General features: G+C 33.4%; 2 protein-coding genes across 4 annotated transcripts; one reads left to right on the forward strand and one right to left on the reverse strand.

Annotated features, from left to right (window-relative positions):
* The first annotated feature begins 1,224 nt into the window (after positions 1-1,224).
* LOC118054626 (glutathione reductase, chloroplastic) lies at positions 1,225-12,338 on the forward strand. Of its 3 annotated transcripts, none has more exons than XM_035066262.2 (17): positions 1,225-1,385; positions 1,819-1,986; positions 2,492-2,556; positions 3,469-3,538; positions 4,077-4,148; positions 4,677-4,880; positions 6,184-6,257; positions 6,353-6,436; positions 6,856-6,943; positions 7,093-7,174; positions 7,818-7,891; positions 8,178-8,285; positions 8,430-8,494; positions 10,332-10,445; positions 11,111-11,210; positions 11,386-11,439; positions 11,919-12,338. In XM_035066262.2, the coding sequence occupies exons 2-17, from the start codon at positions 1,840-1,842 to the stop codon at positions 12,012-12,014; spliced, it is 1,497 nt and encodes a 498-aa protein (XP_034922153.1). In that variant the 5' UTR covers positions 1,225-1,385; positions 1,819-1,839; the 3' UTR covers positions 12,015-12,338. The 3 variants fall into 3 exon arrangements, with proteins under 3 accessions (XP_034922153.1, XP_034922154.1, XP_073264189.1); XM_035066263.2 differs by lacking the exon at positions 1,225-1,385 and adding an exon at positions 1,478-1,629; XM_073408088.1 differs by lacking the exons at positions 1,225-1,385; positions 2,492-2,556 and having other exon boundaries at positions 1,849-1,986.
* A 4,006-nt stretch (positions 12,339-16,344) lies between these two features.
* On the reverse strand, positions 16,345-20,148 carry LOC118054627 (uncharacterized). Its single transcript, XM_035066265.2, has 11 exons — positions 19,989-20,148; positions 19,811-19,894; positions 19,345-19,440; positions 19,172-19,241; positions 18,995-19,093; positions 18,795-18,865; positions 18,589-18,696; positions 18,354-18,491; positions 18,073-18,178; positions 17,520-17,728; positions 16,345-16,836 (listed from the first exon to the last, which is right to left on the reverse strand). Exons 1-11 carry the CDS (start codon positions 20,055-20,057, stop codon positions 16,768-16,770), a joined length of 1,119 nt encoding a protein of 372 aa, XP_034922156.1. The 5' UTR covers positions 20,058-20,148; the 3' UTR covers positions 16,345-16,767.
* Positions 20,149-24,479: the final 4,331 nt, after the last annotated feature.

The raw sequence follows: 24,479 nt of genomic DNA on the forward strand, positions 1-24,479 counted from the left end.
TTTATTAAAAGACTGGAAAATCGAAGAGTTGGCTATCAACGAGGCTTCTAAAAGAAAGTTAAAACTGATAAACTAGCAATTTCGTTTTTCACTCCGAGAAATACAACAGGAAATTAATTTATAATTTTTTATTATAGAGAAAAAATCAAAACAGGATTGTTAGAAACAAGCATATTAAATATACAAACCATCTAGGTGGTGCCAGTAGTAAGAATTTGAAACCAAGAGGTTTGTTCCCCTTGTGGTCTCAGGTTCGAGCTCTAGGTTGTTCATATGATGGCTACTAGAGGCTTACATGGTCGTTAACTTCAGGGTCCGTGGAATTAATCGAGATGCACACAAGCTGGCCCGAATACCTACATTAAACTAAAAAAATAAAACAAAAAAAACAGAGGAGCAAGACGACATGCTCATATATAAAATCCGGATGGATTAGCTCGATCCTATTAAAATAAGATTGGACTCGGATAATATCAATAAAAATTAAAAAATAATTAAAGTTTCAATATTGCATTTTAAAAATATTTTTTTAAAAATTAAAAATTTTTATTTTTTACTTTAAATTAAAATATTTTTAAATTTTTTTAATATATTAATATTAAAAATAATTTTTAAAAATTAAAAAAATATTATTTAAATATATTTTTAAATAAAAAACATTTTAAAAATCAATCATAACAACTGCACCACTCACACTAATCTAGATTAATTTAACAGACTGAACCCCTCAACTTTGGGATTGACTGCTTCAATGCAGCAACAATGGTGACAAAAGTTAAAATCGTCCAAAAATAAAAAATGATGGCGGCCCTGACAAAAAAAGAAAGAAAGAAGGTTTGACCATGTGAAAAGGACTGTGACAGAGACAATGAATTTATCATCTTGTCCTTTAAAAAAATAAAAATTCATCTTTTAGCTTTTGTTATAACTCATTAGTTGGATGTGGACATGAATGCGACTCCAGTACGTTTCATTTCTCATTACTTCTTCCAAGCATATATTCATAAACGAATCAGATGATTTTTAGGTTTAAGCAACAAATGTTTTTTATTTTATTTTTGAGAAACAAAAATTGAATTTCTGTCATATAAAAAAATATCTCTTTTATAAACGGAGAAGAGAAGAAGAAAAGGGAAAATAATAATAATGTATAAATGCTCCACTTAAATAAATATTTTAATAAAAATTGACCGTTCTTTTAAATAGGCAGGAAGACTGTGTCTGGGTGCCCAAAATCAAATCAAAAACCTCCTCCCTCTCTATCGCGGCATGAAGCTTTGAAAGGACGACGTTCCCTTTAACCACATATAAAAAGAAAACTCTCCTTTACCTCCATACTTCCCTACCACTTATTTCTCCTCCTTCGCTAATCAATCTCTACAAAGGTATTTATCCTTTTCATTTTCCTCTCCTCTAGAAAATTGAAGCAAAACGTAAAAAAATAATAAATAAACAAATCGAAATTGTCGATCTTCTTCTTCTTAATTATAGAAAGATTTTTTTTTAGACTTGCTTAACCGAGCCTACTGCAGCCGGTGTTTTTTTGGCTAATGGCCTTCGTCTGGCGTTGATGTTTTGTTAGATGCTTACTAGCTTTTTCATCCTTGCGTATTTTACTTATCGTTTAAGGTTCTTTATTTTGATTTTTTTTTTTTATGGTTGTGTTGGCTGTATTTTAAATGGTATAGCTCTTAAAATTGGAGGGGCCAGTGTGGTTTAGTTTAGGACCTGAGATGGTTTTTCTAACGATTTTTTATAACTTAAATAAATTTACTGTTGATCTGGTTTTCATTTTTGTGTGTGAATGTGTGGATGCAGTTAAAATTCAATTTTACAATCATGCCACGAAAGATGCCTATCGATGGGGAAGTGAACCAAGCTAGCCATGTAGAAGAAGATGCCCACTTTGATTTTGATCTGTTTGTTATTGGAGCTGGGAGTGGCGGTGTTCGTGCTGCTAGGTTTTCTGCTAATTATGGAGCCAAGGTATAATATGTGTTCCCGATCTTGAGGAAGTTTAAAAAATAAATAAACAAACAAAACCATTCATCATGAGTTCTTGATGTGGTTTGAGGAAGTTTTTTATCATTTTTTTTTTTTTTTAACTTTTGTTGAAGACTTGTAATGTAATGAAGTTCATTTACATGGATATAATATTGTATTAATTGGTTTATAATCACTTTAGTGGGGATTAAAAGAACATACCTTGGAGGGCTTTTTGTTAATCAGGTTATGATTTTTTTATTGATAAAGAAAAGGGAGTTGGTTTTGATTTTGTGAGAGCAAATAATAAAGGCTATTGCATAATGGAATTAACATAATCTTGTCTCATTTTGATTCTGACGGGGGACTTTGTGCAAACTGATTTGCAAGTTCTTTTTTCTTTTGAAGTGAGAAATGATGGCTTTCAGTGATATTAATATATATAATTTTTCTGGTGAAAGCATGATGGTTAACTGTTCGCTAATGGTATCCAACGTTGTGTTTCAAGGTTGGAATTTGTGAGCTTCCATTTCATCCTATCAGCTCAGAAGTGAATGGAGGGGTTGGTGGAACGTAAGTTCATCTAAAATCCTAAAATAGACATCTCAGTTTCATTTGCTGCAATTGTTGCAGCATAGTTGTCTTACTGCTGCCATAATGGTCATGCAGAATGGCACAAAACAATCCATATAGCCAGCCCCAATTAGTTTGAGATGGAGGCTTGGTTGTTGTTGTTGCATGGTTATTTTATTGGCATTACTTTTTCCAGATATATTCCACTATCCATTAGACATATGATTCAGTTTTTCAGCATTTTGGCTACAATGTCAATGGATGAGCTGATAGAAGAAATCTGGACCACGAGACTTGATGTGTTTGAATTTTGTAGCAATGGTGGATGATTTGTTTGCAGTCATGTCCAGTTTCATGAACTTCAACTGGTTGTTGGAATTTTGTGTTTAAGTTCATTAAGTTTTACCATGTTTCTATACAAGTGGAGGTTAAACAACATTTGGTGCTATATGCTTCCGTTTTATCTCCTATTGTGGGGAGATTTATCTGGTTGTGGAATAATGCTGAAATTTAGCAAGAAAAGTTGCTTTTGACATTAAATGACCTTTAAAGGAATGTTTCCTGTAGGTCATTTGTCTGACTGAATAAGAGATTTGTTTGGCATGGCAGTTACTAGTTAAAAATCTCAAGTGATCACGCATGAGTGTTTGATGACATTGAATAGAATTATTGAATTCATACTTTCATGGCCCATTGAAGTACTTCTCATGAGTTTCAAATGGAGAAACATGTTTTTGATATTCTATAGTGCCATGGTAAAGGAAGTTCACTGTTATTATTGAAAACTTAAAGAATGTTGACTTTCAAGTTTGTTTTTAGTTTAGGTTAGAGATGATTGCTACTGAATTTGAATAAACTGAAATGTTGAAACCTAACTCATAATCAATGGCATGCCTTCATTTGGTTTTGTAGGTGTGTTCTTCGTGGTTGTGTTCCCAAGAAGATTTTAGTTTATGGAGCAAATTTTGGAGGTGAGATTGAGGTGAGAACAAGATATGTGCCAGGTTGAAATGATTAATTTATTGAGTGTGTTAGCAAAAACCTTGATCAAATGACAGCCTATCCTTTTTTTCAAGTTGCAAAGTTGGGAGTGAAGAGAAAGTTAATGACAAATTGAAAGCGTTCTATGTGATTGTCTGACAGCACATGGATGTTGGACTGTATTTTAATATGCTTCCATTCTATTCAGTTCTGAAATTGATCAATTTCAGAATCACTAAGTTCTCCTTAAACTGAAGTTTGAGATCTTGCATTTAAAACGCTCATACTTCTATTTTTTTTTTAATTTTTTGGTCTGTAAAGCAAGAATACATTCGCATTGTGAAAAAGAATACAAAGTGTAAATATCGAGCAGTGAATATGTTTGATTTGTCTGAGGCAGCAGCACTGCTGCCTCGTATGCAATAAATTTGTCTTTCATATGCAGAGACCTTTATCAGGCTGCTTTTAATGTCTTTTGGGTGAAGTAAGCTGTATTGAATGGCAGTTGGTTTCATGAATGGAGTGCTTTGTTTTTGTAGGACGCCAGGAATTATGGTTGGGAAATCAATGAAAAGGTGGACTTCAACTGGAAAAAACTGTTGCAGAAAAAGGTTGGTGATCTTTTCAGTTTTGTTTCTATATTTATGATATTTGTTATTAACATGCATGTGGCACCCTGTCTGGTTCTGTCTGTCATTTATTGAACAACTAATTTCACCTTTGCCTGTCATTTATTGAGCAACTAATTTCAGAGGACAATTGAGTTTTTCTGAAGGAAAGTACATCCTTTATTTCATTTTTCACTCCACCTTTTTTTCTGGAGGGTGTGACAGGTGGTCACGCTGGGGATTTTTCACTTTTAACTTCCATCCTTGTATGCCTGAACAAGCAACTGAAGTGATTGATCACTCTGCATTTTACTTCCTTATCTTTTGTTCAAACAGTGGTAACTGTCAAGGAGAAATCTACTTTTTAGAGCATTTAGATTCCTTTTCTCCTGCATTCAAGATTTTTTTTTTCTTTCAGAAATTCTTGCTACTTTCCTTGTTTTTTTGGCTAAAGTTTCGTCATACCCTGGAATACAAAAGCACCTGTTTGTGAATATACTGTTTCATCTATTTTTCTGGTCAAAATTGCAGTCGGATGAAATAGTCAGGCTAAATGGAATTTACAAGAGGTTACTATCCAATGCTGGGGTTAAACTGTATGAAGGAGAGGGAAAGGTTGCTGGTCCTAATGAAGTTGAACTGACACAACTAGATGGCACTAAATTGAAATACTCAGCAAAGCACATCCTGATTGCAACTGGCAGTAAGGCTCAGCGTCCCGATATTCCTGGGCAGGTTAGTTTCCTGTTTTTTTCTCATTGAATGCTTAGGAATTGATCTCTGATGGGGTATTTTGTCTCCTTGTCAATCCAACAATTAAGTCATTTAAAAGTTAATATCCTTTTCATTTGTTGTGTGTTATTGAAGACCTGCACTTTTTCTTGGGTAAAATGTCTTAGATAATTTGAATTGCCTTTTGATTATGGAAACTCTAATGGCCATTACTTCTTGTAGTTTTGGCTAAAATAGCATACCAGGCAGATCTGTCAAAAAATAAAATTTTACCAGACATAGAATAAGATATGTACTCTACGTGTGCCTTTTCTTTTTATCTTGACTTGTCAACTAGTAAAAGTTAGTAATTAATAGCTTTTTCTCAGTATTAAATTCAAGGATTGCTCTATAGAACATAGAGATAAACTTCTTGACATTTTTAGGCATTTTTAAAAGAAAATTGTTGTAAGTTTGGAGAAATTGGATGAGTGAATGCTTCAGAAACACCTTTGCTTAGCCTTACATCTCTGTATTGTTCCCACTTGCGGATGCATGCCTGTAATTTACAAATTTGTGCTCTTTATTTTGTTTTGTGAGATGTGTTGCAGTTGAGTTTAGATGCTACTTCAACATGACATGGATTTGTTAATTGGAAATTCATAATTTCAATACGCCATGTGTGATGTGTTGCAGTCTACTTCAACATGAAATTGATTTGCTATCTGGAAGTTCATAATTTAATATGCCATGTAATTATGTATGTAATGGGGCTGTCAGCGTTCTTGTTATTGAAATTCTATCATGTCTTATTTCATTTCAACTAGAAATAGTGAGCCATGCATTATTATAGCATGTGATTTGAGTGCACCTTGTCCATTGTAACATGTCCCCATATAATAGTTGATTGTGGATTTTACAATCCAGTTTTCATATTTCATTCACTTGTCCATTTTATATTTTCCGTTCCAGCATCAACCTTTTTTTAATGTTTTCATGTGTACCTATCATGGCACTACCTAAGCCATCTTTATCTTTTACAATTGGATGGACATTCCTATCTGTAGTTTCTTTTGAATTTTGTTTTCCACCACATTTATAAAAGTTTCTCCATTCAGATGCATGGTGCTCATCTTTCAATTGCACATTAATTCTTGATCACAATTACTGCTGTAATTACCTAGTCGAACTTATTTTGTTTGATTTTGCTGAAGCCTATTGCAGGATTCAAATTATCTGCGGTGCAGATATGTTCTTGTTGAAGTGTTTTTCTTTTGTTTTCTTTATCTTGCCTGCCTGCCTTATCTGCTGCTTTCTGATTGTTTAGGAGTTGGGCATAACTTCTGATGAGGCATTGAGTTTGGAAGATTTACCAAAGCGTGCAGTAGTGCTTGGTGGAGGGTAAACTCTCCGTGAAGCTTTGCTATCTATTTATTTTATTTGCCCATGTCCTAGCATGCGTATGATTTTGGATAACTGTTCTTTTTCTTGTTTAGGTACATTGCTGTTGAGTTTGCTTCGATATGGCGTGGCATGGGTGCTACCGTGGATCTATTTTTCAGAAGGGAACTTCCGTTAAGGTTGTGGTTAAGGCCTTGATGTTGTTTTTTCTGTTTTGGATGACCAAGTTTTTGTCTTATATAGTAGTCCACACATTGTATGTTTGCAAGTAAACTGTGTAAAGAATATGTTATCAACAGGGTTACTTTTTTTGATAATTACTTCCTGGTTTGCATATTCTGTGGCCAAAATACAATAGGTTGTCTGCAGGAATTGGAACCTGGAAGATAGCAAATTTTAGTGTTTCATATTTGAAGTAGCAATTTTCATTCAAGTATGTTGCATGCATTTTTTTTATGCTGTTATAATGGTGATTTTAATTCACCATCTGTTACTTATTTTCACCAAGGATTTCTGGCATTTTTTGTTCAATCATTTCGAAGGTTTGGACTGCAGTTGTGTTTCTCATGCCAATATATCTGATAGCTATCTGCTTCAGGGGTTTTGATGATGAAATGAGGGCTGTTGTTGCAAGAAATCTTGAAGGCAGGGGAATTAATTTGCACCCCAGAACAAATTTGACAGAGGTACTTTCACCTTTCTTAGGATTTGGTGTCAATGTTACATGTGTTGCTTTTTCATGTTATTTTTCATCTGCCTCTCTCCAGTTTGTGTTTTGATTTTTCCATGTTATTTATAGTGAACCTCATTGTAATTATATTAGCTGTAAATACAGTTGACTAAAACAGAGGATGGAATTAAAGTTCGCACAGATCATGGAGAGGAGCTGTTGGCAGATGTTGTACTTTTTGCCACTGGTAATTATAATCGTAGTTAAATTATTTGCATTGTGAAGTTGTTCTGTTTTTTAATAGGCTGCTGCATGTAAGCTTGTACTGTAAATAGAAAGCACGCATTGCTGTTTTAATTCAACCTTTACATGTGGGGTTCCACTGGATATTTTCGTTCTAGCTTATTTTTTATCCTTGCTCAAAGTATTTTTCACTGTGCTATCTGCTTAGATAATGTTATCCACGTTTCCAAGGCAGTGTTGCCAGATCAATGTTGGAATTTTTGTGAAATTGTGATGCAAATGTATGGAGACTGAAGGTTTATAGTATGAGGTGTTACAAGACTTTGGATTGCCAAGCAGAATGCAATAGAGTTGTGTAGAACATGAGTGCCTTTTGACTTGATAATTTACATTCCATTTCTAAACCTGACACATGCAGGCATTGGTTTTTGGAGCCCCAGTCAAAATTATAAGATGCCTTTTCTTATAGTTGTTATTATTGTTTTTACATAATCAACAGCATTTGCTTCATCAAGGAACTTTGTCCGCTATTCATCATCACAATGGAAAAGATTCCTGCAATTTTGTTAATTTCTTGTATTTTCTATGTTTTGTCCTTTTGTTTTGATATTACTTTCATATCGATATTCATCATTCCTTTGTTATAGGTCGAGCTCCCAATACGAAGAGATTAAATTTGGAAGCTGTAGGCGTTGAGCTTGATAAAACAGGAGCTGTGAAGGTCAGTAGCTTTTCAGTTATTCAATTGGTTTTAAGCATTGAGCTTCATGTTATTACTTTAGTGCACAAAAAACAGATGCCAATTTCAGCATTATTATAGCAGTTTTTTTTCTAACTTCCTTTCCTTGTAGAGGGGTATATACCATACATACTGGTTGTGGTTTGGTGTTTTATTTTCTTAAATCCCTGATGTGGGTATAATTATCATTTCATTACTATTGTAATCTTTTGTCTATACCCACTTCATCTGTATTGGGCTGATATAGGGATATTACTTTCTTGATCAGGTTGACGAGTTCTCTCGCACCAACATACCTAGCATATGGGCTGCTGGTGATGTCACAAACCGAATGAATCTTACTCCCGTGGCCTTGATGGAGGGATCATGCTTTGCAGTACGTGTTTCTTATGATATGCCTTCTGTTTTGTTTCTTTGTTTTCACAACAGTTTTCTTTTTAGCTCCTCCCCCTCCATTTTTGGAAAATTTTTAATTGATTTGATAATTCATTGAATCTGTTTCCTGGTGTATTGGCTGCAGAAAACTGTTTTCGCAGGGCAACCTACCAAACCAGACTACAATCACATACCATATGCTGTGTTTAGGTATCTCTTTTTTTATTTATTTTACTTGTATGGTTCTTTTTCTTCGTCAACATCTTTTTTATATGATGGTAATAGCTGTTTGATTTTAATGAAAGTCTAGAAATATGGACAAATGGAAGTTTAACTCCTAAAGAAGCACTTCATGAAGCCTCCCAGAATTTGATTGATTTATTTATTCCTTTTCTACATGCAGAAGAAGAAAACTTCCATTTAGAAAAAAATCAACACAAGATTACTTAACCCCCTTTTGCTTTTCATGATAGATTGGCTAAACTAAGGAAAAATAAAAAAGAAATAACATTGAAATCTATTTTTATTGACCAACTCGAATTGGCTCCTAAGATTTATAATTGCCTAAAAAGGCCCAATATACATACATTGTGGGACCTTTTGAAGAACAGTCAAGAAGACCTTATGAAAATTGAACATTTTCGCATAGAAGATGTAAAACATATATTTGGCATTCTAAAAATAGAAAAGCATTTCATAATTAATTTACCAAAGAATAAATTTTAAATCACTTAAACTGGATGTAGTCGTGATAAATATATGTGCTTTAGAACTTCAAATATCAGCAAGAACTGCCCTGTCCATGGAGTTTGTTTATATTCAGAGCTAGTATTTTGAACTTGACATTTCGTTGGATGTCATTATTGTTTGTGCATCTCTAAAACCTAACAAGTCATCATGTTGTCATGATAATGAATGAGCATCACAATCTCCAAAAGTAGACCATGCCACCATGGTGACTACAACTAGGAACCTATGATAATATTAACCAAACTTTCAGTCAATTCCATAATGATAGTGAAAGAAAAGGTTTGAGCTCATACAATCACTCAGGTATCTTTGAAGTACTGTATCATTTCATGGAACTCTTGGATGTATTATCCAGTGCTTTAGAACAGAGATTTGGAAGCTCTTAACAGAAATTTGTAATGTGAAAATTGATTTTGTAACTGAAATCTTGGATAATATGACATGGTACTAAAGAAGTACAAATCTCTCAAACAAAAATTGGAAGAGGGCCATAAGAATACCTTTATGATTTAACTGCATTTCCTTGCATTTTTTTATTGGCTGTGATAAATAATGTTTAGCTGGGAATAACAATTGTGGGGGTTGAATTTGGGGGGGAAAATCAGGAATGATATTGCTAAATGAGCTCATAGAAAGTTTGTCCAAGAAAAGAAGAGACTGGACGGAAAGGTTCGGCATAGATTATCCAAACTAGTTTGGGATTAAAGTACTGTTGAATTTTGATTGATGATATTTTGTTAGTCTATCAATCAACAGTTTTTCATGTCTCCAAGAGTAAATCTGTGATTTAGTTGGAGGTTATTTAGTAAACAGGTTATTGAAGGAAATTTGCTTGTCATTTTAGTTATGTGAGATACCTCTATTCCATGCATGTTGTTTCCATGACCATATGTCTCTTTTCACTCCCTACCTTGCTGATACCATGTTCTGTTTTGGGATTCAATACCTGTATTTGTTACATGCTATTTGGTACTCCATTTGATGCGTAGTCATATCAGTTTGTTGCTTCACTGGGATTGCCTCAAGTCTATTCATGTTGTTTCCATGATCATATTATATCTGTTCTCCGTATTTTACTGATACAATGCTCTGTTGGAATCTAATGCCTATATTTTGTACATAACATTTGGTTTATGTTGTATGGTACTTCATTTGATACATACAATAACATTAGTTTGTTGCTTCACCGTGACTAAGTCATACATATTGAACATAGAAGTCTAAGTGTGAGAAAATTTAGTGTTTGTGTTCATCTCTCTTCATGGGTGAATAAAATGTGCTATTTGGTATTCTGCAGCATTCCTCCTCTCTCTGTAGTGGGCCTCAGCGAGGAGCAGGCATTAGACCAAGCAAATGGTGATGTGTTGGTTTTCACTTCTACCTTTAATCCTATGAAGAACACTATCTCTGGGTATGTACTGAATTTGAGATCTTACGTTGCTAAATTGGTCTGTAGTGTTACAAACAAACAGTTAGCATTATGGAAAACTTTAGAACATCACTTGCAAAATGACATGAAAGAAGTAGGGGTCAAAACATTTCCTTTGGAAACTTAAAAGTGAGAAATTATTTGTAAATTTAAACTGGCCAATAAATAGAGAATATCTCTTAAGAGGTCCTGGAAGTTTGTTGTATCTGTACTACCTTAAATCTCCAAAGCAGATAGACTTCAAACATCTTTACTTTCTGATAGAAGTCTTTCTGTTGATTGATTGAAACATCTTTACATTACATGTTAACAACACCTGACATTTCTTCAGTGCTCAAGGCATCCTCATATCGTTCATTTTCGTGAAACCAGTTTTCCTTGTTCTTTTTTAACTAAATTTCCCTGGTCTGAAAAAGGAGTTTCCTCCTTTAAAAGGAAATGCTTAAATAATAAAGGATCAATACATGTTTACGAGTTAAGATAAAGGATGTGATAAAACCATGAAAGCCATAAGCATAGATGGTTTGGGATGTTTTTCATAATTCAGGGTGGTATTCAAGCCTGCCCCCTTTTACTTTAATTGTGAGGTGTTCTCTGTCTTTCCTATGCTTTTTAATTAATATGTACGATCTCATCTTTGTTTCTAGTCGACAAGAGAAGACAGTAATGAAGCTTGTTGTTGATGCTGAGACGGATAAAGTTCTTGGAGCTTCCATGTGTGGGCCAGATGCACCTGAAATTATGCAGGTGTGTGTTTTCCGATTCATTTCATGAATAACCTGTGTAGAGTACCTTGCATTTGCTTAACATAATTTCATTGCTGAAACCACCCCCTTCCCTATTCCAGTTTTTTGTCCCTACATTTTTTTTGGTTTTGGTTATTCATGCACGTCCTGATCATTGTTCTTTGGTGATTTCACAGGGTATTGCTGTTGCATTGAAGTGTGGAGCAACCAAGCAACAATTTGACAGTACTGTAAGTATTAATAAACTTTCCCTTAGAGAGGCTAAAGATAAGGATTTTAGTGATTCTTTCCTTTCCTAGCATCCCTTGACACGTTCTTGTAATGAACATAGAATTGATTATGTTGTGGTCTAATCAATAATATATAGGTGATGTGGGTGTCAAATTGTAAATGCTGGCAGTCACATCATGATATACCCAGACTCTTTGCTTATGGGTGGCCATGTCCTTGTATTGTTAGCTCTCCCCCTTGATTACCCCTTTTCTTTTTGACTGGTTCACACACACACACATGTAGAAGCGATGACATCTCTGTGCATCAATATATATATATATTCCTTGCTGTTTATGGTAGCATGTGTTCAGACAGCTGGTGATGTGTGAAAAAGGATTATCGCTCTTTAGATGTCGCGGCAATCCAGTTGTACTCATTTTGGATTGTGTATTACTGATGAGTTTTTTTCCTTTTCTTTTTCGTTTTTGTGCCACAGGTAGGAATACACCCATCTGCTGCTGAGGAATTTGTGACCATGCGTTCAGTGGCAAGGCGTGTTACTGCAAGTGGCAAACCAAAGACAAATCTGTAAAAATATCAGCTCAAAAAGAAAATCCAAAAAAGGTCACAGGAAAATCATTACATGCTAGCAAATATAATGAAGAGTTGTCACCAATAAAAGTTCATTTCATTATAGGATTTTGTAAGCCTGGTAGTTCTGTTTCTATTACAGAAAAGTAATTTATTGCCAAAGTAATACATGTCTTATTTTGGATTGGCACCCATACCCTTTATGGTGGATACAAACTACTATCTCAGAACCAGTGTTTTGAGCAGTGAGGTCGTTTTATTTACATTTACGTTGTTGTGAAAAGCTCTGCTACTGTTTATAAAGGAAGTCTCCTGTTTGTGAAAACGGTGGCCCGGGTAGATTGCTCGGATCAGTTTTCTATGCATGCTTTGATTCATTCGAAAAAAAGAGAGCGATTTACTTCGATGGCTTGACTAGGATTGGGTTTCATGAAATTATGACAATTACCCGTTTTTGTTGTGCCGCTGTCAACTCTGATGAGAGTGGTGGTCTCGTGTGAAACTCTCGAGCTCCGATGACTGGCCCTCCAGCTCTATGCTTCTCACAGAAGCAATTGCAGCTCAGCCATACAGCATGTGTTAGGTTAATAGGGTTAACGAGGTCAGGCTACTGCCAACCACCTGTCTGGCAAGCCCACAAAACTTTCGAACTCTTGTTTTCGATGTCGACCAACCTGTTAAAATACTTTGATAACACAAGTTGTCATGCCTGGTTAACCAGAGGACTCTGATTTCAGTTTGCAGGATGATTGAGAAAGATAAATATTTTACAGGATGATTGAGATCATTACAAGGCGGATCAATAGAATTTAACTCGAGAAACACTGTCTTTCAAACAATAAACATTAAATATATACAGTTGAGCACTCAGACTTGAAACAAAATTAGAAATTGCTTGAATTGTGAAGTTGTCATGGATGATGATTGTTGACTGACTCTTATTGCGAGGTGGAAGAGGTAAACATTGCAAATGAAAATTATTAAAGTTGATGTCGACGGTTGTCTTTTACATGAATGTTAATGTTGTCTTGTCCTTTTGATGATATTATGAGCGATGCTATAGAGGAATTCGAATTATTGAATTGTTTGATGTGTCTAAAAATCACACAATTGCCTTATCATATCGGGATCATAATATGCATCCTCATTGGCTAGGATATGATCTTTTTTATCGGGAGGAATTTTAAATTTGTGATAGGGTTTTTTGAAATATCTTTTTATTTTGAGATTTAGTATTGGAAGATGCAAGGTCAACTTGAATTTTGCTTTTTGATATAAAAATATATATATACTAGCCAAGATGAGGATGATGATGAAATGTGATCTTGGAAAGACTATATCCATGATTGAACGAGGCTAATTCTATATTGAATTGTCGCCTCTATTTTACCTTTGATATCTCTCATAAGATCTGGAGAATAACAATTTTTTCATCTATATCATGCATTATTATAAAGTCTCAACATAAAATCTAAAAGACCTTAAAGATTGGTGTAAAGATGCATAAACATGTTTTGAAAGTTTCTTTGGTGCAAGTCGATCCAAAGCTTCCTAAATTTTTTGAGGTAGAATTTCAAATGTTGAAGAGAGGTATTGTCACCATTTGTTTGAAAACCATGCTAGAAAATTCTTTGGACAACTTTTATCAAAATGAATAAACAAAGCATGATCATAATTTTATAGGTAAAGAGTATTCAATCATGTTGTTGATAGTCAAGATAACTACATCCAGAAGGTTGAGAGTTTTGAAAAAAAAAATTTATTCACCGGGATTTTGGTTACAATCTTAATAGGATAAGACCTTTAAAATATTCATTTTGAAACATGTAATTTTAGAAGAATTATCTATATCATGATTATGAGTTATTTTGATTGAGTTAGTGTCAATCAAAGATGAATTCATAAAATTGTCTTGTTTTTTGCAAATTTTATGGGACAAATTAGAATTGAAGAGGAAAAATACGAGAAATGATTTTATTAAGATCTTTATTGTAGAGAAAAAATTTATTGTCTAAATATACATATGACAATTCCTTGATTTATACAAGTTGACATGTTTCTTTTAAGAAGATTTTGATGGTGTTTTTGAAATGAATCTTTGTGTTAGGGTTTGTAAAACTTGAGAATAGTTTGAAAATGAGGTAATAGGACCAGAGAAATTTAACAAAATTGAAAACTGATTGATTAAGGTAAAAGTTGGTTTTACATAGAAGATGTTAACTCGAGTTGAATTAACAAGACTTGGGGTGAAGTGAACTGGTCCTGAAAGGGTTATGACATATGACTCTTTAGTTTTCTTGACTAGTATGCTCATCTTGAACCTTATAAAAATATTCTAAAGAGAGTTTGAAAGAGAATTAGTGTTACCTTTGATAATTTCAATTTCAAAATCAAAGTTTTGAAAATATGGCTTACCACATAGTAAAAACATATTTTGAGCAATATTTTAAACATCTCTTAAATGAAATATTTTGTTGATTGACAATCGGTTCTCAAAATAAATTTCTTATGAAACAAATAGTCTTGAAAAGATGATATGCATAAAACAATTGATATAATTTTGCTTGAAAACTCGACTATATACCAAAATAGTACTAGACAACTTGTTCATGATTTTGAACTTTTCGTTTGAGGATTCTATCATAACCAATGCTTAACATTAGTTTTGACAATAAAAAAAGCTTTCTAGATCCAAAATACTCAGACAACGAAGACTTTTGACTAGACTTTTTAGATACTTGACAATTTCGATCATTTGAGGACTCCAAGCATGAGGATTTTTCTTAAATCTTGCGTAGAGAGGTTGACAAATTATTTTAAGATTTAGAAAAAAAAAATCTTATATATAATAGAGACATCCAAGAAACCTTTGAAATTGAGCTTTTTTTTAAAAAAAAAAATTTACTAGGGAATTTCAAATTAATAAAGAAAAAATAGATTATTCTACTATATCATCAAACACTTTACAAAAGTCCTACAATAATTTCAAGAAAAATCATCTGAAATACTCTCAATCTTAACATGTTCTAAACTTCAAGATTTTAGATGGTATAAGGATACATTACTTTCAAAAGTCTTTATTAGAAAAGATTATCAACATCTTTTCTAAAAGAAAAAAAAATTATATCTAAACTTCCAAAACTATATGTAAAAAAAGTAAAATCAAGAATAAAGAATATGCATTATCTTTTGAAATGTTATCATGTGGAGACCTTATAACTTATAGTAATAATGAAGGATTATTTCTCTATATTGGTCTCAAACTCAAGTCAAAACTGAAAAATAAACTTTATGAAAGTAAAAAAGACTCAAGTTCATTTTGTGCTTAATGAGGGTATGAAATCTTAGTTGCACCCTTAAAAAATTATTGGTTTACCAAATTGCCGGGTATATTTTGATAAACTTTTCTCACCATTTACGATTGACTAGGCTCCAATACTATTTTTGGTTGGATTGAGTATATTTTCCAAACTCAACAGTATTTAAATACTTTATTTGAATGACTAGAGACAAAAATACAAAACATTAACCCTTTATTGAAAATAAGAAATATTTGAGAGGATGATTGAGAGCATGACAAGGCAAATCATTTTCTAAAGCTCAAACGAAATTAATTTAACTCTAAAAACAAACTTTGCCTTTCAAACTATAAACAGTACACACACACACATATATAGTTGAGCACTCAAACTTGAAATGAAATTAGAAATTGCTTGAATTCTGAAGTCGTCATGGATGATGATTGTTGATTGAGACTCTTACTACCGGGTAAAAAAGGAAAACATCTAGGAGCCATTCTATCTTCGAGTAGCCACCGCTGTTCCTCCTAGGAGCAAATTTGAAAGATAGCGTGAGGGTAGTGGTAGCCAGTAGGCAGTACAGTTGTGTGTTTGGAGAATGGAAGCGAGGAGAGAGAAGGAGATGTTTTGTTTTTTAAAATATTTTATATTTAAAAAATATATAAAAATAATATATATTTTTTAATATTAATATATTAAATTAATTTAAAAACACAAATAATATTAATTTTAAAAATTTTAAAAAATTTTAATTTTTTTAAAAAGAAACTTTTTAAATAGAAAAAACATTGGAGGCAGAAGAAAGAAGACGACATTCTCGTTGTTATTATTATTTATCTGATCTATTTAGGGGGGGGGGGGGGGGGGGGTGGAAATGAAAGCTGGAAAGAGGATAAATGATACTTTTGTGCTTCTTCAATCAGAACAACAAGCAAGCAGGTGGTTTGGTTCAACCAAAAGCCATCAGCTCAGGGCTGGCTCCTCCTCCTGCCTAACGTGAGCTCACAGTATTTTGATGCTCCAACACGCAAGGAACGAAACGAGGGAAGTTTCCTTTATTCAAAAACTGGAGAGAATATTAATGATTAAATACTACAACTACAAATCCTGATAGCATCCTCCTTATTCAACAAATGCACGCAGATTATGACAAACAACTTCACCAACGAAAAACAAGTTATTGCACAATGATTGTTGTTCCACATTGTCTCGGGTTTACAGTGTACCTCCTACTGTATATGAAACGACTTCGCATCGACCAACGGGTTTTCTTGTAAGCGTCTACACCCTTGGTCAAGTAGCTACTCATGCCTGTGATGCAAGCATCTGATTCGCTGGAGCAACACAGCAACCAAGGAATAGGTTTGTTTACAACAAGACATCTACAAATAAGCCATATCCACTGCATCCTGCATCACTCCCAGCAGTCAAACGATCGATCAGCTTCCTTTCAGCTTAGTCCAGCTTGACGTTGGAATACAAAAGGGTGTCCTTTGTGAGTGGCATGCTGAAGAGAAAGTAGATCTGCAAACAAAAGAACAACCAAGAAACGCAGTTTATATTGAGAGAGAGAGAGAGAGAGAGAGAGAGATGTGCATTCTAGGCAAACTAAACACACATTTTTTAAGGTTCTCCTTCCATTGAGATGTCTGAAAGCCTTGTTTTGCCAGGTATGCCTATGAACTATAGGGATAAGGATTCTATCTGTGATTGATTTGAAAAATTAATAAAACAGATGAAATTGAAAAAACAAAAAAGATCAGCAGACTTTTAAATTGGCACGGTCTTTGGATGCTTGTCTAGGTTCTATCTCACATGATGAACTGTTCTATCCACGTAACTTATGAGAGTCATGAATCAGGCACCTTATGCAGAATCTAGTCCTAAACTCAGCAACATCACAAGAAATATGGATCATTTGTGTAAATTATTCTATAAAAAGGTTCGTGGATTGTATAGTTATTCAATCCACTCCCCTCCTTTTCCTTCTCCAAACCTAGAAGTCACATGCAATGCAACTCATCATTTTACTAGTCAGTGATCGAGATTTTTTCTGCTTACAAAAATGTAATAGAATAGATAAAGAAAAAAAGGGGCAGGGATAGGGAGCAATCAGAGACGATAATTAGCACAATCTAAATTTTCAGTGTTACTAAATTAATTAGAGGGAAAAAAGGTGCAAGTTTTTTGTTATTACAAAATCTTACCCCCAAAAGAGTAGCAATGATAAGAACAATTCCAGTTATCCAAGCAAGGGTTATTCTAACCAAGGCCACTACTGCAATGGTTTCAATAGTGGGCCCTTTTGTTTCTTCCAACCAACGTGCAGATGGCCGGGAAGTCAACACGACATTCAGCAATGTTTCTGATTCTGGTGCAGGTGCTGTATTAAAAAGGATTGCTCCAACAATTTGACCTGCCCAATTACCATTCAGTTTTGTAACACAACCATAAAATTTTCAGGCTCAGCAATAAGCTAGGGAACAACGGTTACTAAAAGGAAAAAGATGAAGCACATGTTATCACAAATACAGGTTGGAAACAATAACGCGCTAAGTTAGCTTAAATTCTATATTTTTGTTGATTTAAAAACCCTGCAGTGTTCATGTAAGCAAAATAAGAAATCTACAGCGGGGCAAATGATTGCGAGCACTGATCAGATAAATTAGATTGCCACTCTTTTCACCTATCATTTGCATGAAAACTACAACATTTCAGCTTAAGATTGTGTTGGAGATCCCAAAAACCCAAACAACCAACCTTTGTAAGCTGCTTGCAATGAATCAAACATCTTGGACAACATAGTAATTAATAGCTCTAGCCCTTTCTGCACAGCACCCTCAGGTCCATAATGCTCCTGCAAAGCCTGCAATGTGATAAATAAAATAAGTCATGAGCTTACTGCTTTGTAGTTAGACTGGGGTATTAAAGAAATATGATTTCATTGAATAAAGAAATGAGTTGGTGAGAGGTTCCAATTTGCAATCATTCAAAAGGATGCAATCAAGCTCATTCCATTCACTATAAGTGGATATCATCACCTTAAGGCCATCAAAACTGCCCTTCAATAACTCTGCAGGTGGTTGATTGCTCAGTGACAAATCTCCATGCATCTCAACAGCTTTTCTACTATTGCGGAGCAGAGCTAGAAGACTTGCTATGAATTCCCTGTTTGCTTTCTGCAAACAATCAAAATGCAAATCTTCCAATAAAAGTTTGAAAATTATAAAATGAATGGGTTGATCTAAAATACAATATTTATAAAAAATAAAAGACCTTAGACATATGAAGATTTATAGTGGCACCACTAGCCAATGGGATTGCTAATTCTCCCTTCAGTGCTTCCAAGGGATCAACAGCATATGATCCACCCAACCAAGATGCCTGAACAAACGCATGATGCCAGTGTCACACATTTAAGCAAAATGATCAATAACACAGGAAAAGGCAATAACAGGGGGTAAATACAAGTCAAGACTTACAAAATCATTTAAATCCTCATCAGTGAAATCCACAAATTCTTCATCGAGAGAAACCACTGAAACCTCTTCGCCTGAAACAGATTATGGAAAATGAAAAAAAATAATCATCAAAATTCACAATCCATTGATTCAAAAAACAATAAATAGTTACATTAACAAAACAAGTCTTTCTATTATTCATGTATATAGCGCTTCGGTACCTGGAAGTTGAATATCAGCTTTATTTGAACCAGGAACAATCTTGCTCTTGTAGGCAGCATTGAACATTACATTTGCTTGATCGGCCACAGAAGGAAGCTCTGCATGCAAAGATAATTCGCTCAAGTACCAGGTCAACAAAAGAAAATAAAGCAAACACCAATACCAGAGACCCTAACCTCCAGTGACTTCCAGCATGAAAACAGCACGAGGCCTGTTAAATGGATTGGGCAAGAGAACCTCATTCAACTGTAAAAGAAACAACAACAACAATTATCAGAATCAGCAATTCCCACAAACAATAATATAAACTATAAAATTTAAGTCTGCAAAGCATGTTATTCCAAATGACCTTCAATGAACTAGCAGCTGAGAGTCCATCCGATGGCACAAAACCAAGCAAGACTGACACAGCAGCACCAACTTCTCGAAGCGACATGGAGTTAGACTGTAAAATCAGACATATAGTCAATTGACAGCGAGACAGACAATTACACACTGCACAGGAATAGGAAGGATAATTGTTCGACATCAGCTCAGCAAAACATCACAAAAAAGTGTAAAATATGATGGATCAACTCATTTTCAGGTATCATAACTAGTGTAAATTGAAATGAAGTATATGCGTTGCGATTTTTCTAGTTCAATTGACTAATTTCTAATGCCAATCTAAATCATCTCAGATATTTGCTATGAACACTTCCCTAAGACATTTATTAATTGATAGAAATCGAAATAAATGAACTGCCCAAAAAATTCTGCATCGGGCAGCTTGAATTGAAGTACCAGAAAAATTGAAGTATAGAAATGGAAGAAACCTGGACGACATCGTTTGGTGATGGAGAGCGCAGATATTGACGAGTCTGGCTATCGATGAAAATAACCGAACCGCTAATCTCAGCCTGGAAGGAAGGGAGGGAGGAGAAATTAACCAAACAAATCAAATGATAACAAATTAGCCAAGATCAAATCAAGCATGGACAGAGAGATATATACCTTAGCTAGTGAGTAGAGAAGAGAGGAGATGATGACCAGAGGCAAAACGCTGCGTATTTGGAAATCCATGTCCAGACAGAAGGAGAGAGATCTGTGGTATGATCAATCAGGAGAGGAGAGAAGAACGTCACGAAATTTCATTAATCCTTTGTTGGAGAGAGAAAGAAAAAACGTCGTGTCAATGTGGGCTGTTTTTAAATGAATTGGGCTTTTGTTAGCTATAAAAGAGGGGTTTGGGCTGGTAAAATTTCGTTAGGAAAATAATGGTCGGCCCAAGTTCTTGCTAATCGGCCATAAAAAATATTACAAGATAGCTATAGGCTTAATTATAGCTACCTTGAAACTTCAATAAGAGTATTTGTTTAGGCTTTAATGGAAATAGAAGGTAGAAAAATCTAGATTTAACCAAATTTGAAAAAAACTGAGATTATAATTATTAAACCCGGTTTGATTTAATAGATTAATTTAAGATTTGAAGAATCTATTCTTTGACTTGGTATAAAAAAAATCAACTTAATTTAATTAGATCAACCGGATTAAAATTAAGTTTAATTTTTATATTTAAAAAAATATATATATATTTTAATTCATGACTTGAAATTTGCACTGCATCAAATCATGAAATCAAGTTTGATAACTATTTTAAAAGGTGATCAAGAGAAATCTACATGAATTGACAAGCATTAACCATAAAGTTGACAATATTCGTAAAAAAAAAATTAGAGAAAGGATAACTAAATCTGCGAAGATATACATGGTTTATCTTTTTGGCCTGCCATTTTCTCGTGCTGATGCAAGTGATGAGGAATAATAGGAGGGATCCTTCCAAGTATCTCCATTCAGCATACCAAACAATGAAAGCATCTTTTCATTCATCACTTCTAACTCATCCCCTCGTTCATCGATCCCCGTTCAAACCACTCCTCCTAAACATACCTTAAAATTAAAGTTATTAAATTTTATTGGTTTAAAGTTCAGATCATGGGTTGTATATAAAAATAAATAAAAACTAACGATATTTTGGATATTTTCTATATAAAAAAAAATCAAATCAGATCTCTTAACTAAGTCAATTGTCTACTTATTTGAATTTAAAAATTAATTCAACAAATCATTTGATTAATTTTTTAAACTGATATTTAAAAATTAATTCAACAAATCATTTGATTAATTTTTTAAACTGATATGAGTTTAATAACACGACTTAAAAGACCTATTAAAAATCATGGAAATAGCACTTGAGCTTGTAGCCCAGCGGTGGAAGGGTCTTGTGTCCTTCCTCTGCATCAGGGTTCAAGTCTTGCTTGTGCATGCCTGTCACTTCCATGGTGTCTTACCTGCTCACTGGGCTTGCAGGATGTTCTGTGAGTTCGGGAATTAGTCGTGATACGCGTAAACTGATCTGAATACCTCGAGTTACCAAAAAAAAAATATTCATGGAAATAGTATAAGACACAAGCATCATCACTCAAATATTTGAAAGAAAAGGAGGAATTAATTACTCAATCCATTCAATATATATATATATATATATATATTGCTTCTTCCTCTTTGTTTATTTATTTATTTACATATATGTAGATTATAACAAGAGAAATCAACCACATAAACATGAGAGGAAAGATTGTTGTAGCATATATATTTTGCATGCCCTGGACATGTAGGAATTGGTAGCAATAGACACCCAACAACAACTGTTTACGCATTGAAACAGTAAACCCTCGGCTCCGAAAACATTTAAAACAAAGCATGGTTTTTTTTTTCCTTTCATCAATGATCACTACCAGAAAATTGATAAATATAAATGAAAATACCGATGGAATATTTTCGTCGGTAAATTTTCAAAGGATTTTACCGACGAAAATATTCTCTCAGTATATACCGAAGGAATTACAGTGGGTAAAAAATTAAAACAAAATAGAAAAATAAATGATGATGTGTCAATTACAAAGAGAATTACAAAAGGAATCACCAACGAAATTTTCCGTTAGTATTTTTCAGAGAGCTCAAGAACTGTTCACTTTTCAATTACACTGTTAATTGTTGTTCTTTACAGACAAAATCACCGACAGATTGAAAAGTCGTCAGTGTTATTTGGCGGATTTCTGAAAAAATTTAAGTAATTTAAAATTTTCATTTAAATATTACAAACGTAATCACCGACGGATTGAAAAATCATCGGTAATTGTTGACGGTTTCTGAAAACTTTTTACAAAATTAAAAATTTAAATTAAATATTACCGACGGAATAATTAAAAAATATTAATATTCAATTAGCCGTCAGTAAATCCGTCATTAACATACCCCAATAAAAAGCCTGAATCCTCTTATTTTACAAGAGGCAGACTCATTTCTTATTATTATTCTTCTTCTTCACTACATGTAAAAAACATCAATATCTATTTCTTTCTCTTCTTTTCTCTCCTTATCTCCTTCTCTTTTTTTTCATGCTCGGGTATGTCTTCTTCTTCTTTCTTCTTTTATCCTCCTAGTTTTTTTTTTTAATTAATATGCTTTACGAAAAAAAATTTCTCTCCTTAGCTTCACTTACAACTACATTGAGGTAAGATTTTTTTTCTTTTTTTTTCATGATTTTTTCCACTATATTTGTTTTTCATTTTATTTTTAATTGTTTTTGTTCTTAATAATTGTATAAATGTTGTTGTGATATTTTTTTTTTTCATATGAGATCAATTTTTAGTTGATATATTTATAGGATTTTTAAATTTTTAGCAATTGCAACTTCATTTTTTTCACATGAATTTTTTTAGTTGAATTTATTTTTTCATTTTATTTACTTGTTACAAATTTGTTTGAGTTGATTTTCTTATTCTTTTTTCCAAGCATTTTGAGTATATATTACAGAGTGTTGATTTATGTTAATTTAATTATTTTTTTATTTTTTAAAATGAATTTTTTTAAAAATATTTTTAAATAATTACTGATAGAATTACCGACGGTAAATCCGTGGGTAATAAAAAAATATTATTACCGACGTGTCTGTTCTGTCAGTAAATCCATCAGTAATAATATTTTTTTTATTACCAACAGACAAAAAATTACCGATGAAAGATTTATTGACGGAGCATTGTCATCGGTAATTTCATTGATAAATTAATGATCGATGGAATATATATTTTATGCTGATGGAAAAAATCTGTTAATAAAACTATTAAATCTTGCAGTGGATAATCATTCATTCATAAAAATAAAATAAAATTATATATATGATTTCTAGGTATATGTCATGTTTCAACAATACCAATCGTGGAGATCGTGCATTCAAAAGACAATTCTAACTTTTTGCCAGGTGGACGGGGTTAGTTTGTTTTCTTCTTACTTTTTATTATTACACATTTGACTAATCATGATGTTTAACTATTAGCATTTTGATTTGAAGCGGCATGATAATTAAGTTATATTAATCAAGGCAATTAGCATAAAGCACAATATATATACACACACATACACACTAAAATGATCCGTAGGTTAGTACTTGTGTAAGGGCCCATGAAATGACTAATTATGCAACATCAAATCTTTTTTATTCGTAGATGTTGTCTTTCTCTAACACATGGAAGAAATTTATCAAGATTTCAGACTCATCAAGATTTGCAGTACTCGTCTTTCATCCATGCGACCTAATAATGGCAAACATGAAGCAATAAGATCCTGTGTGAAAACGAAACGGGTAATTTCACGGAAGGCGCGGTAGTTTTTGAAGTTGCATATATAAAAATATAGATTTAAAAAAAGTATTTTTAATAACAGTTTTAAAAAAATCTTTGTTGGCTAACTGATGGTAAAAAATAAAAATAAAAAATAAAAAGTTGGGTTATTTTGAGGCTGGTCCAAATAGCTTTGCTAGTCATTAAGGCCAGCCTTGGGCAATTAGTGTGGTCCAGCAATCAACCCATTTTTCTCTTTCTTTTTATTTTTTCTCATTCTCTATTTTTCTCTCTCTCACATTGTTTTCCTCAATATTGATAATTTTACATGTGGCACAATTTTTTTTTAGTACACACAAACTTCTTACAAGACAGATGTTTTTTTATCACCAATGACTATGTTTCACTTACCATCTCATATGAAAACCAATGAAAATAAATATATATCGTTACATATCTGTGAGACATTAACTTTTTCTCCAATCATACCAGACACATGATTCTCTTCTCATGGCGGTGAGGCTCAAACAATGAATCATTTTGGTTGGTCAATGACATGATTTTCTTTTTCATGAAAAAATTTGAAGCTACGTAATCTTATTTTTCTTTCTATGCACTATTTTCTCCCCCGTATATAAATTTCAACTTAAATGACTTGCTTTTTCAAAACTTTCACACACAACATGGTTCAAAATGCATCGATCTTGGTCCAATTTGATAATAAACCGTGAAAAGCCACCACCTTAATCACTGACCTCAGCCAGCACCTTCAGAATAGGAAGTGGACCTAAAAGGCTAAAAGAAGAAGAAGAAAGATAGAGAT

Source organism: Populus alba, chromosome 3 (genome assembly GCF_005239225.2).
Source record: "Populus alba chromosome 3, ASM523922v2, whole genome shotgun sequence".
Lineage (NCBI taxonomy): Eukaryota > Viridiplantae > Streptophyta > Magnoliopsida > Malpighiales > Salicaceae > Populus > Populus alba.

What these genes read in the sequence shown, in the direction of transcription:
- LOC118054626 (XM_035066262.2), top strand. Translation starts at nt 1,840, where the DNA reads ATGCCACGAAAGATGCCTATCGATGGGGAAGTGAACCAAGCTAGCCAT. An exon ending in AAAAACTGTTGCAGAAAAAG is followed by an intron (nt 4,149 to 4,676) that starts GTTGGTGATCTT and finishes TCAAAATTGCAG; the next exon opens with TCGGATGAAATAGTCAGGCT. An exon ending in AGAAGGGAACTTCCGTTAAG is followed by an intron (nt 6,437 to 6,855) that starts GTTGTGGTTAAG and finishes TATCTGCTTCAG; the next exon opens with GGGTTTTGATGATGAAATGA.
- LOC118054627 (XM_035066265.2), bottom strand. Translation starts at nt 20,057, where the DNA reads ATGGATTTCCAAATACGCAGCGTTTTGCCTCTGGTCATCATCTCCTCT. An exon ending in AGCTGATATTCAACTTCCAG is followed by an intron (nt 18,866 to 18,994) that starts GTACCGAAGCGC and finishes AATCTGTTTCAG; the next exon opens with GCGAAGAGGTTTCAGTGGTT. An exon ending in TAAATCTTCATATGTCTAAG is followed by an intron (nt 18,492 to 18,588) that starts GTCTTTTATTTT and finishes GATTGTTTGCAG; the next exon opens with AAAGCAAACAGGGAATTCAT.